The sequence below is a fragment of the Pteropus vampyrus genome, unplaced genomic scaffold (assembly GCF_000151845.1).
Source record: "Pteropus vampyrus isolate Shadow unplaced genomic scaffold, Pvam_2.0 Scaffold462, whole genome shotgun sequence".
Taxonomy (NCBI): domain Eukaryota; kingdom Metazoa; phylum Chordata; class Mammalia; order Chiroptera; family Pteropodidae; genus Pteropus; species Pteropus vampyrus.
The window spans coordinates 1,192,483-1,206,685 of record NW_011889243.1 but is presented as its reverse complement, the minus strand read 5'-3'; the positions used below and the strand labels follow the sequence as shown (position 1 = coordinate 1,206,685).

General features: G+C 38.2%; 1 protein-coding gene across 2 annotated transcripts in view; it reads left to right on the top strand.

Moving 5' to 3' along the window:
- The window catches only part of PTPN9 (protein tyrosine phosphatase, non-receptor type 9), a 67,329-nt gene that overhangs the window by 50,600 nt on the left and 2,526 nt on the right, over window positions 1–14,203 (top strand). For both annotated transcript variants that reach the window (XM_023524407.1, XM_011382117.2), the window contains 5 exons: window positions 1,655–1,748; window positions 7,335–7,401; window positions 12,173–12,251; window positions 13,373–13,523; window positions 13,925–14,132. In XM_023524407.1, the coding sequence (XP_023380175.1) occupies window positions 1,655–1,748; window positions 7,335–7,401; window positions 12,173–12,251; window positions 13,373–13,523; window positions 13,925–14,132 (599 nt within the window). The remainder of the gene's footprint in view (window positions 1–1,654; window positions 1,749–7,334; window positions 7,402–12,172; window positions 12,252–13,372; window positions 13,524–13,924; window positions 14,133–14,203) is intronic.

Genomic DNA, 14,203 nt, shown 5'->3' with positions numbered 1-14,203 from the left:
GCAGTGATTTTCTAATTATTAGCAATGCTACTAGTTTGATGCTATTCTTATTCTTTCTCAAGTCTTTGTAAATGATGTTTTTTTCTTTGAGGATTTTAAAATTTCACAATGATGTGCCTTGGTATGGGTCCTTTTTATCATTAATTTTATCAGGTGCTTGATAGATTCTTTTACTTTGAAGGGTTGTGTTCTTCAGTTCTAGGACTTTTTTACATTTTTTTTTTCTTTCCTTGTATTATGTCATTTCTTTCTCTGGGACAATCCTATTATTTTGGTTAGACCTCCTAGAACAGGGATTGACAAACTTTAAGAAAGGCAAGCTAATAAATATTTTAGGCGTGTGGGCCTTTATAGTCTTTGTTGCAAGTACTCAACTCTGCCGTTATGGTGCAAAAGCAGCAACAGACAGTACTAAGCTGATGGGCTTGGCTGTGTTAAAATAAAACTTTTATTTATAAAAACGCATAGCTAAGCTGAAGTTTGCTGACCCTTGTCTAGAATGATTCTCTTATTTTCTTAAATTTTTCATATTTTTCATCACTTTGACTTCTTGATTTATAGTTTGGAAATTTCCTCAAAGTTCTCGTCTTTTCTATCAAAATTCTTATTTTAGATATCATTTTATATTTCCAAGAGCTTTTCTTCTCTTCTTTTTTCATAGCATCCTATTCTTTTTTCATGTGTGCAGGTTATTATAGGCTTTTTTGAACTCATTTTCTCTTATTGATTCTGTTTTGTGTTACAGGCTTTCCTTAATTATCTGGAGATCTTTGGCTGTTTGTTTACATTTAGGAATGGGGTTCTTAAAAGTTGCTTGGAAGCAAGATTAGCATGGGTGAGCTTCAAATTAAAATGATCAGCTAGCTTGTTGTTGGTGTTTCCAAATGACAGAATTCTTTTATGTATGGCTATTCACTTTCTCTAGAGAGGAATTCTCCACTATCTTGCCTGGTAGGGCAAGATATGCCTGAATATGAGTATAAGACAGGATAGGACAGGGAGCAGAGAGCAAGAGATTCTGTCTGTCATTCAGATTTTCTTTTATTCCTCTGTTTTTAGCCCTGTGCCCCACCTTGCCTTCCAGGGTGTGGGAGTTCTGAGGGTGAGTCATTATATCTCTCTGTAGATACCTCTATGGGTTCTAGCTTTCTGTAGTTGGCCAAGTCAGCCAAAATCTTGCCATCTGTTTTCACTCTGCCAAAGCGGGTATAAATCTCTTTGTCTGCTTATATCTCTGCTGTCACTTTTTGGATTTGTAGTGATAGTTCCTTTATTGATTTTAATGAGACTGCTGGATGGAGTGGCATCAAACACGTTGTCAGCCTATCATGTTAAACTGGAACTTAAGAGATTTTGAACATCTGTTGGGAAATGAGTAGTAGAAAATTTTATTTGCAGCTAGATTTTTTTGGTGCTGTACCTTTATTTCTCTTTTTCTCTTTTGAATGGAAATATCTTTATTTCCATAGTAATACATACTTATCATTAAAAATATTAAATGATATAGAATTATATAGACTAAATAATGAAAAGCTCTATATACCCACCCACAATAGTAATTGACATCTGCCTTTGCACTGCCAGACTTTATACATAACATACATACTGCCCCCACTTATTTTTTGTTTCAACTTCTTTGTTTCATTTTCTTCAGGTCTCCAGGAAACCTAGAGAAGAATCGCTATGGGGATGTACCCTGCCTGGACCAAACTAGAGTGAAGCTGACAAAACGAAGTGGCCATACTCAGGTAGACAGATAAATGCCATCTCTTCAGGAACACTGAGGGAAGTTTAAGCTTCTTATAAAGTGAAGCTTAATAATACTATAGTAGAATGAACATGGATTCTAAGCCAGAAAGATAAGGTTTGAGTTTTAATTTTGCTGCATACTAGCCTTTCACCATAGGCAAGTCCTTAAGGATATGCCCATCTCACAGTACTAAATGGCGATTACTTGAAATACTTTCTGTAAATGCTGATAGCACAAGGTCTGATATATTGTAGGTACCTGATATATGTTCAGTTATTTCTTCTTTAACTCCTTAGCTATAAAATCATAGTCATATCATTCATCGTATCGGTAAATGTATGTGCATCAATACAAGGCAACTCTGATTATAAGTGATCTCTGATTTTTCCATTTAGAAGATCTGAAAAAAAATTAAAAAGTAGTGTATACATAAATATCTAGAAATAGAGATGAAATTATCAAATGATTGTATTATTTAATATATTTGCTCATAACTATATTAAAAATCACATATATTAGTATAGATATTTAGTGAAAATGTTATTCAAACATTTAACATCAGTGCTTTTTTTTCTTCATTTGATCTACTTTTTTTTTCTCTGTAACTTGGTCTTTTTTTTCTGGCTTTATTGAAATATAATAGACAATTAGTTGCTCGTATTTACGTTGTAAAATTCTATGAGGTTTTTTTCAATTATAGTTGGCATACAATAATATATTAGTTTTAGTTGTACAGCATAGTGATTAGAAATCTATATAACTCAAAGAGATCACCCCATTAAATCTAGTACTCCTTTTCCCCCTTTACATATTTATTACAACATTATTAACTATTTTCTTTATGCTAAACTTTATATCTCCATATCTATTTATTAAAGATCCATTTGTACTTAATCCCTTTACCCTTTTTCACCGTCTCCCCTAACCCCCTTGCCATCTAGTATACCTCAAAATATTCTCCATATCTATGAATTTATTTCCGTTTTTGTTGTTGTTATTTTGTTCTTTAGATTCCACATGTACGTGAAATCATGCTATATTTATCTTTCTCTATCTGACTTTTTTCATTTAGTGCAATACTCTCTGGGTCCATCAAAGCAATATCTTTTTCCATCCCCTTCCTTTTAGTCTGTGTGTGTCTTTTGATCTGAAGTGAGTCGCTTGTAGGCAGCATATGTAGGGGTCTCGTTTTCTTCTACTCAATCTTTTGGTTGTTGAAGCACCTAATTCTTTTTCATTTGAAATACTTGTTGATAGGAGTGTACTTATTACCATACTTTATTGATATTTTGTTACATGTTTTTTCTTCTTAAAGAAGTCCCTCCAACATTTCCTGTGATACCGGCTTGGTGTTGATAAATTCCTTTAGCTTATTTTTGTCTGGGAAGCTCTTTATCTCTTCTTCGACTCTAAATGATAACTTTGCTGGATAAATTATTCTTGGTTGTAGATCCTGGGTTTTCATCACATCAAACATTTTGTGCCAAGCCCTTCTGTCTTGCATAGTTTCTTTTGAGAAGTCAGCTGCCAGTCTTCTGGGTGCTCCCTTGTAGATAATTAACTGCTTTTCTCTTGCTGCTTTTAAGAGTCTCTCTTTGTATTTAACCTTTAGCATTTTAATTATGATATGTCTTGGTGTGGGCCTCTTTGGGTTCATCTTGTTTGGGACTCTCTGAGCTTCCTAGGATTGTATGTCGATTTCCTTCACCAGATGAGGGAAGTTTTTCATCATTATTTCTTCAAATAGCTGTTCAACATCTTGTTTTTCTTCAGGTACCCCAATGACACGGATATTTTTACCTTTAATAGTGTCCCATAGGCTCCTTAAATTATTTTTATAGTCTTAGCTTCTTTTTTCTTGCCATTCTGATTGAGTTCCTTGGCTTTGCCATCCTCTATATAGGTCATTTGATCCTCTTCTTTATCCACTCTGTTTATTCCATTAATATATTTCTCATCTCAGATAATGTGTTCTTCATTTCTGACTGGTTCCCTTTTATAATTTCCATTTCCATTTTTATGGGTTTTTTAATCTCTTTGTTAAAGTTCTCACTGAGTTCATCTACTCTTTCCCTAAATTCAATGAGCATCTTTATAACCAGTGTTTTGAACTCTGCATCTGTTAGATTGCTTGACTCCATTATTTCTGGATTTCCGTTTTGTTCTCTCATATGGTTTTTGCTTCTTTGTCTTCCCAATTTGGCTGCCTTTCCGTGTCTGTTTCTATGTACTAAGCAAAGCTCCTAAGTCTCCCGGTCTTATTAGCGTGACTTTGTGTAGTAGGTGTCCAGTGGCACAGTCCTGAGAGAGATTCAGCTGCAGGCCAAGTTTAGCCCCAGGCTATGCCCTTCTGGGCCACCTGTTAAGATTCAGCAAGCAATCCACAGATGCTGTGCTTATAGTTGCCTCAAGAGGCCGCGCCAGAAACCGTGGTCAGCTACCACCAGTGTGAGTCTTGGAGTTGGCTCAGCAAGGAGCCCCGGACTCACCGAGGACACACCTGGATGTTGGTTGGGGGAGATGGAGTTTCAGGGAATCTTCTGGGCTATGATGGTGCTGAGTCCTCACACTGGGCGGGGAGGGCTCAACAGAGGAACAATGGATACCGCCAGCACTCCTGCCCAAGAGAGAGCCTCATCTTTGGCCCTCAGTCTGACAACTCAGTATCTCCTTGTATGTCCCTGGTGCCCCTCGAGCAGCCGACCTGGTGCTGCTGGTGCTCAGAGTGAGCAGGTCCGTCACTGCAAAAATCCTCTCACAGACATGGCCTCTTAAGAGGCATCTGCAGCTACCTGCTGTAGCTACCACAGCCTCTGTCCCACTTAGCTGCTCAGGATAGGGCATCTTCGCCCCCTCCTACCTTCTACAGTTACAGGGTGATTTCTTGTTTCTCTCCCTAGTTGTAGTGCTTCTATTCATCTGGATCCCAGGTGACTTTGTTTGCTGTTTGCACTGTTTTTCTGTCACAACTTTGGTTTGGTTGCAAGAAGGATGAACAAAGCCTCTATATCATCATCTATGCCATTTTTTCCCATCCTCTGATCTACTTTTTAAGTCAGTCTAACAGTTTTCCTGAGCAGTTTTTATTTCCTTTTAAAGTGCATAGGTATGCCACTGAAAATCTTATACTAAACCAGAAAAATCTATTAGAATAACATCAGCACAGTTTTTTCTTTTCATTTATCCTGTATTTCATGCATTCTCTATTGAATAATCATTCACTTATTCCTTTTTAAAGTCCTCCTTAATATAACTTGTTTATAGCAATACCTAACACTTAGAATTTTGAGGTCATGACTAAATAGTTATTACACATTTTCCTTTTTCCTTCTGATATACCACTTTTGTCTGGTGACCTCTGTATGCATCAAAAAAACCAGTATTGATTGTGGCTGCTATTCAAATTAAAGGAATTTAATTACTTGAGGTGATGCTACACATTATAGGGATTTGTTATATCCCCTCTCTTTTTTTCTTGTGGATAATTTTTTGGAAAATCATTGCCTCGTATATGGTACAAGGGTCAGGATCCTAGGATCATGATTTCATTCTCTTTTGACCATACTGTTTAAAGCACATAAACTGAAATCTTATTCCCTGTCCAGGACCCTTAGCATCACATTAGCTAAGAGCCTGGAAGATTGAGGGCAAATTCATCAGTATTATTGAAATTGTGATGGTATATGCTATGATCAGGTAGAGTATGATGGTTAAGTTGGGGCTCTGGAGTCAGAGATATCTGTATTTATCTGTCTTGTTGACTGCTCTGTCTTCAATACTTAGAACAGTGTCTGGTATATATCAGACATTTAGTAAATTATTTGTGTAGGAATAAGTGAATCCCAGTGCACCAGGAGACTATTTTAGTCATCCTGTAATTAATCTGAAGATCATCATTTGAGTTTTAATCCCTCTCATTACTGCCAACATTGGCAGAGGCTTTGATTCCACAGTAAATGGAGGATTCAGGTTTATTAGTGATTGCTTACCAGATTTGCTCCTGGAATTAAAAGCCATTAGTCATAGTTTCTTTTGAATATTCAGGTAGTAATAGAACTTGTGTGTGTGGCCCATGTTGTTGATGGTTCTAGATATGAGCTACAGTTTTCTTCCTTCTTTAGTTACAGTATGGCAGCATTGATGGGATGTTTGCTCAGGTTGCTTGGCTTGCCTCCCTTTTGATTCTGAGCTGTGGTACCACAAGTCTTAATGGACTCTGGTTTTTGTAAATAACACCTTCATTGAGATACAATTCACATACCATACAATTTACCCATTTAAAGTATATAATTCAATGGTTTTTTAATGTATTCACAGAGTTGTACAAACATCACCAACAATCAACTCTAGAACATTTTTATCACCTGAAAAAGAAGCTCCAGTCACTCCCAACCCAGCTACTTTCTGTTTCTATAGATTTCCCTATTCTGGACATTTTATATAAATGTAATCATACAATATGTGGCCTTTTATGTCTGACTTTGTTCACTTAGCATGATTTCAAGGTTCATCCACGTTGTAGCATGTATCAGTACTTCACTCCTTTTTATTGCTAAATATTCCATTGTATGGAGATAAACACACACACACAATATTTATCCATTCATCAATTGAATACCATTTGTTTCTATTTTGAATAATGCTGCTATTATGAATAATGCTGCTATGAATATTTGTATATAAGTTTTTCTATGGATATATGTTTTCATTTCCCTCAGGATTAGAATTGCTGGGTCACATGGTAACTGTATTTAACATTTTGAGGAACTGTTAGACTGTTTCCAGAGTGACTTCACCATTTTACACTAGTAGTAGCAGCAAATGAAGGTTCCAGTTTCTCCACATCTTTGCCAATGTTTGTTGTCTATCTCTTACCCATAGGCTATAGCCATCCTAGTGGTTGTGAAATGGTATCTTACTGTGATTTCGATTTGCATTTCCCTGATGGCTAATGATTTTGAGCATCTTTTCATGTGCTTGTTAGCCGTTTGTGCATCACTGGAGAAATGGCTATTTTGCCCATTTTAAAATTGGATTGTCTTTTTACTACGGAATTGTAAGAGTTCTTTATATATTCTAGATACAAATCTCTTATCAAATATGTGCATTCTGTGGGGCTTTTTTTTTTCACTTTCTTGATGGTATCCTTTGAAGCAATTTTCAATTTTAATGTAGTTGAATTTATATATATTTTTTGTTGTTGCTTGCACTTTTGGTGTCATCTAAGAAGGCTTTGCCTAACCCAATGTCAAAAAGATTTAATCCTTTGTATTCTTAGTTTTATAGTTTTATCTCTTACATATTAAATTTGTGATCCATTTTGAGTTAGTTTTTGTGTATGGTGTAAGGAAAGGGTCAACTTGATTCCCCCGCTCCGCAACACCCCTTTTTTCTGCATGTGAACATCCAGTTGTTCCAGCAACATTTGTGAAAATGAGATTTTGAATTGGCCCTTTCACTTCTCATTTTTTTCCTCACAGGAGAATATGCACACCTTGAGTTTTATTTACCTACTAGTACATCATTTTCCCACCCAAATTGTGTATTCCATGCAGCTGCAGTAATATTTTCTTTTTATCATTAGACAGATTACATCAATGCCAGTTTCATGGATGGCTACAAGCAGAAGAATGCTTATATTGGTACACAAGGTAAGTCAGTCTGCCCCTAATGAGTTGGTTTTGAGTCATCTACCTGTGATTCCTTACACCAGATGACAGCATTATGTTTAAAGAAAATGGTTACTTGAGGTGATGTTGTAGCCATTAAGTCCTGGCCTTTCATAAAGATTGGGGTTATTTTTTAAAAAGATTGGGGGTTATTGAGGAAAGCAGATGAGAGATACAGAGTTTTTGTATCAGATGAGCCTGGAAACTCACTGTATAGAGATAAACTGAAGATTGAACACACAACACCAGTATAAGATTTTGGACTGTGTCTTAGTATTGCCAACCCAAGGGAATGGGACATCAGAACTCACTGGCCAGTGAGATAATCTTTATGGCCAGTAGGAGGCCAGGAGTGCCAGTGGGACTTCCCAGAAATCGAGTCCAATCTATGAATGGGTGTTGCTGTCCTAAGAGCCTTCTGTTGTCACTGTGTGATCACAGAGAACCCCACCACTCTTCTGACATGAATATTCTGTGCTAGGTCTGACAGTGAAGTACTGGGCTCTAGGAGTATTTCAGATAGAGTTTTTATAAATGCTTCTCCTGACCTGGGCCTAGTACTCCTCCTGACCTGGCCTCTGCTGTCTCAAGGGGAATATTAGGTTGCCTTCTAAGAGGGTGGCAAGAAATCACAACACAGGAGGACATAACCGGCTACCCTATGGGCTTAAGGCCCTTTGATCATTGCAAAACATAGCCAGCAAAAGATCTGATGGATACTTCCTTAACCAAGTGATCAAACTTAGTGTCACCAATAATGGACAAACAAATCTACGCCTGCTGTTGTAATACAGTGAGAACTGTACCACATAACCTATGTTGTATGTTTCCAGTTTTTAAATCTGAATCTAATCATGAAAAAACAGACAAATCCAAATTCTGGGACATACAATAAGAAAACTGGTTTAGATTCTTCCTAGTTAATGCCATAAAAACAAACAAACAAAAGCCAGGAGACTCTTCTAGATTAAAGGAGACTAAAGAGACATGATAACCAAGTTAGAAGGAAAAAACTGTTAAGGACAAACTATTAGGACAATTGGAGACTATGTATTAGATAATATTATTGTATCAATATTTAATTGCTAAAGTGTAAAAATGGTATTTTTCTGTAGGAGAATGCCCTTGTTCTTCTAAATATTTGAGTATTTAGGAATGAAATGTCATAATGTCTGAAACTCACTTTTAAATAGTTCAGTAAAAAAGAAAATATATGTGTACTATGTATATAATAGTTCCCCCCTTATCTGTGGTTTTGCTTTCTGCAGTTTCAGTTACCCACAGTCAACCATGATCTGAAAATATTAAATGGAAAATTCCATAAATAATTCATAAGTTTTAAATTGCACACCATTCTGAGTAGCATAATGAAATCTAGTGCTCCATCCCACCTGGGACCTGAATCAACCCTTTGTCCAGTGTATCCACACTGTATATGCTACCTGCCCATTAGTCACTTAGAAGCCATCTCAGTTACCAGATTGACTGTAGCAGTATCACAGTGCTTGTGTTCAAGAAACACTTACAGTAGCCTAACGCTATGTCACAGTGCCTATGTCATCCACCTCACTTCATCTCATTACGTAGACATTGTATCATCTCACGTCATCACAAGAAAAGGGTGAGTATAGTAAAATAAGATATTTTGAGAGAGACCACAGTCCCTCAGAATTAGAGTATATTGTTATAATCTATCTTATTATTGTAGTTAATCTCTTATTGTGCCTAATTTATAAAGTAAACTTTATCATGGTTATATACATATAAAGAAAAAAACATAGAGTTTGGCACTATCCATGGTTTCAGACATTCACTGGGGAACATATCCACCACAAATAAGGGAGGGCTACTGTATAGAGAAAGCAAATGTTGCAAAATGATAGCTAAAAATGATAGCTTTTGAGCTAAAGAATGTCTGGGTACACTGTACTATTCTTTCCACTTTTTGTAGTTTTCACATTTTTCAAAATAAAAGCTGAGGGAGAAGCAAAAGGAAAAGGGCCTTTAGATTCTTGGCACATTGTTAATTGGTCTTATGGTCACAGGTTTATTTTTTTCCCCTAGGAGGGACCACTCCCTCCAAAAGAGTCCTTTCAAGACCCTAAGAAGAAACAAGAGAACTATCAGGAAAGATTTTTGGCAGGTATAGGATATCATGTGATCTGCCTGAGCCTAGAGGCTTTGTTGAGGAGGATGGCTTTGGCATGGTTGAGCTTACGGAGGTTAAGGATTGGCTTTAGAGAGCTCAGAATGCTCCTTTCTGAGGTTTAGAAGGCAAGAGCACTGCTTAGCATAGTTAATTATGCAGGGATCAGGTCTTTTAGGCTGGCTCTGGATGCCCTGTCCAGAAGAGACCCCTCCAGAGTATGGGACAGAAGGTTTCTTGAGTCAAACACTGATCACCTTTAGAGGGTATCAACACTGAGCACCAGAATATGGGGGTCTTGTGATATTGAGAAGGCTGATTTGATTTGCCTGGCTAACCTTCTTGGCTATATTTAGTATTCTGATTCTTAATTATAATAATATTTCTACTAATAATACCTGTCATCTCTTGAGAATATCTATTATGTATCATGTATATAATCTCCATCTAATTATTATGGACTCTGCAAGGAAGATTTATTAATCCATGAACAAACTGAAGCCTAGAGAGTTTAGGTGACCTTGGATCACACAGCTAGTAAGTGGCAGAGCCAGAATTTGAATGCATGTCTATTTGGTTCAAAAGTTGTAGTAAGCTAAGTCAGTGGATTGTTTTACCCATGTCAGCACAAACTGGTGACTTTATTTCTTCAGAAAAATCTACTGTTAAAGAGTCTAATCTGGGGAGTGCAACTTTCCCTTCCAAATCTCTCATGCCTTTGAGGAAAATTTATGACCCTTCTCTGCCCAGCCTGAGTCTGAGTGGTATCTGGGTTATCAGGTGCTCTGATAGGCAACACCAATCTGTCAGTGGTTTGAATGTGGAAAGTAAAGTATATGAGAGCTGCTGTGGTGCAGGATAGTGGGTTATGGATAAGGTTGGGAGTCAGAGATGGTCAAAGGGTTTTCTTATTGTCTTCTTAATGTATGTACTATGGTGATGCATATCTGTTAAGAAAATTTAGAAAACAAAGATGAAAATCATCCATAACCCTAAGACCCAGAGATGTTAACATTTTGCAGCGTCTCCTTCTAAACCTTTTTCTATGCATAAAAATACAGACATATAAAATATCTAGCAAAATAAGCTCTTTGTATACATTATCTCTTTTTTTTATTTGATAGTATCTTGTGAATACCTCTCTATAGCAAAAAATACAGCTCTTACAATATCACCTTATGGACTGTTTAAATTAGTGGTATGGCATAATTTATTCTTCTTTTGTTAGACATTTAGCTTGTTTCCAAGACTTCACATGCTTTTAGTAGTGTCCACTTCTGCAAAGAGGAAATTCTAGTATTATAAAATGTTAGTGTGTGCTAAAAAAGCTTTAGCAAAAAAGGTAGTGAAACCAGCAGACTTCCAGGACAAAGTCAACCCTTGTTACTTCCCTGAAACCAGACGAGGAAAACGTACTAGAAAAGTACAAGGAATTATCCTGAGTTGTTACTCCCTTGGTTGAAAGGGAGCAGTTGGCTTACAAGTATCTTCAAAGTTCCTGCTGAGTGCCCAGCCCTGTGCAGGTTCTAACATAAATGGAGAATTCGATGACATGGCCTTTGCCCTCAGCCCCATGTTTGCTGAGACATGAGTAATTCTCACAAAGTAAAATGACTGATATAAGACCATATATAGTAAATGGTTAAGGTGTTTTCATCCAGTTGTGCCATCAAGATCTGAGAGCAGAGGAAGATCTACAAGGAATGTGGTGGTCAGAGAAAGCTTCAAGAAAGGCAGCACTTGAAAATGGGTAGAAAGTGAACAGCCTTAGAGGTGAGAGAGACAGCTTGAGCAAAGGAATAGAAGTAGATGAATCAGTTTTTTGGAAAGATTAAACTGGCCAGAGTATCCAGAATAGATTGGAAGAGAGAGCTTTGTTTAGAAAAGTAAGCCAAAATGGTAGCACATTAGCTCAGACAAAAGCTGATGTCGTCCTCATGGCAGTGAAATTGGGCAGGGAGATCGGGATGGGGGCAAAAGGATAAAAACCAAAAACAATTCAAAGGCAAAAAATCTCTGGGACTTGGTAACTGATTCTATGAGATAAAGAAAATGGGAAAGTCAGAATTGACTGACAACTCTTTAAGACTGAATGATTGAAGAATGCCAGTACTATTAACAGAGATGGGAAAGTAGAGAAAGCAAGCTAGTTTTGAGGGAGGAGACTGACTTGCAAACATGTTGGATCTGAGAAGATGATGGGACACAGAAAGGGAATGGTTCAGTAGGCAACTGGTGTATTATAAGGCTTAGATGAGATGAAAACAGCTAGAGATGTGTATACTGTTGGCAGTCTGGAAGTGATAGCTGAAGCCCTAATGTTAAGGCTTTGAGAGATTATCTCTAACAGTGCTTCTCAAACTGTAACCTACCTACAATTTCATCTGAGGATCTTGTTAAAATGCAGATGTGCATTTCTAAAACTCTCACATATGATGCTGGTGGTGGTGGTTCAAGGGGCCACGCTGAATAGCAATGATACAGCGAGAAGAGCAGAGAGCCAGCATCTGTGCTTTGGAGTTAGTAGTTGGGAGAAAAACTAAAGAGCCTAAAAAGAAAAGAAATACTTCCCAGGGTCATGTACCTTGTCTTCTCCTTTCATTCCAGGCCCTTTGGAGAATACCTATCGTGATTTCTGGCTTATGGTATGGGAGCAAAAAGTTTTGGTGATTGTCATGACCACTCGGTGAGTTTATCTCTTTTCTTCTCACACTCTGCTCCTACCCTGTCCCTAAGGATGGGTGATTCAAAAGAGTAGAGTTTAGCTTTTAGAAATAATGAGGGTTAGGAAGGCCGTGGCAAACAATTTGAGATGTTTTTGCTTTTTCTTAGCTGACCCAAAGTTAACACAGCCAGGGTATGGTGGAGATTGATAGATCTAACTTGTCAATTAATCCATGGTGCTCTGGTGACCCTATTCCAGTTGCAGCCTATTCTTAGGTCCTGGCCTCATCCACTTAAGGAAGTATTAGGAAACATGAGCAATTCACTGTTAATCTGGTCCATATATCCAAAGGGCAGCTGTCTTCCTGGTGTCTGAATCACCACAGTTCCTCTTTGCTCTTCCTTTCCCTGTTACTTTCTAGCATTTTTTGCTCATTTAGGCAGGAAGCTCTTATTAAAAGGAATATTTTGGAAAATTTTGTCACATATCTGCCAAAACTTCAGGAGTTATTATTCCATTAGTATTACTACTGTCCTCATCATCAGATGAGGAGAAATAAATTAACAAGAGTGTTAGCCCAGTTCCCTTTCTCGTGGCACTGTTACAGCCATCTTTGATTTGGAGAAAGATCGTGAAAGAAGTACCACCTTGGAGTACTTTGGAGCCACTGAAGACTAGTGAGGTGGACTTTAGGCCTTTACACAAACCTGCTGGTATCTCAGGAGCTGTGCCTTTCCTACTCCTCTATCAACCAAGGGCCCTTATTGGGGAAAAGAATGAACAGTGACTGAGATACATGGCAGAGAGTTCAATCTGGCCCACCCCATTTTCTTTACTATCTTTCTTTGTCCACCTAGTATTTATCCCAGATATGTGAGGAGTGCCAAGAGGTATCAGGAAAGGGGCCAAATGATATAGCAGGTGCTCAGTAAATGTCTGCTAAATGAGTACATGCAGAAACTTTAGCCGTTGTTTAGAATGAAGGTTTCCTTCCCTTTCTTTCAAGAAGCAAGAGTATTAGTAGACAAGAGCAATTCAAGAGATGATGTTGCTGCCTAGGGGTACAGCAGGTCCTGGAGAGGGCAGGGTTAGTGCTGTGGAGAGGAAGGATGGAATGCTTACCTTGCTCTGTGTGTCTTCAGCTTTGAGGAGGGCGGCAGGAGGAAGTGTGGCCAGTATTGGCCTTTAGAAAAAGACTCTCGGATCCGATTTGGCTTCCTCACAGTGACCAATCTAGGCGTGGAGGACATGAACCATTACAAGAAAACAACGCTAGAAATTCATAACACAGAGGTAAATCCAGGTTTCTATTTTCTCATTTTTGAAGCTAGGGGAGACTCTTTACTGTAAAGAAAATCTCTAAAGAGAATAGGCAGGATTCCAGGGAACTTGAAAGTTGCTTCCATTATTCTGGGAACAGGATCAGGATAGTCAAATCAAAGCCAATATAGCCATATTACTTCAACACCACAGTGGCATTACTTATGAATAAAACTGGGTCCTACAAATAGGAATTCTGCCTTCTGCAGACCTTTAACCTTTCCTTCGGGTTTGTAGAGAAGCAGTTGTAGAGAAAGTTGAGAGTACTAGGCAGGAACCTTGATAGTAGAGATCCCAGGGGCTTGAGAACTAGAAAAGCCTAAGGTAGTTAGCAGAAGTGACCTCACTAACTTTTGCTTCTTTTTCTGTCCAAGGAGCGGCAGAAACGTCAGGTGACCCACTTTCAGTTCCTGAGCTGGCCAGATTATGGTGTCCCCTCCTCAGCAGCTTCCCTCATTGACTTCTTGAGAGCGGTCAGGAGCCAGCAGCGGCTGGCTGTCAGCAGTACGGGAGTGCGTCCCAAAGGGCAGTGCCCTGAGCCACCCATTGTGGTCCATTGCAGTGCAGGCATTGGCAGGACAGGTAATACACCTGGTGCAGCTCTCGGAGCCTCCAGAGGCAGTAATGATGAAGGAGAGATAACAAGCTCTTTG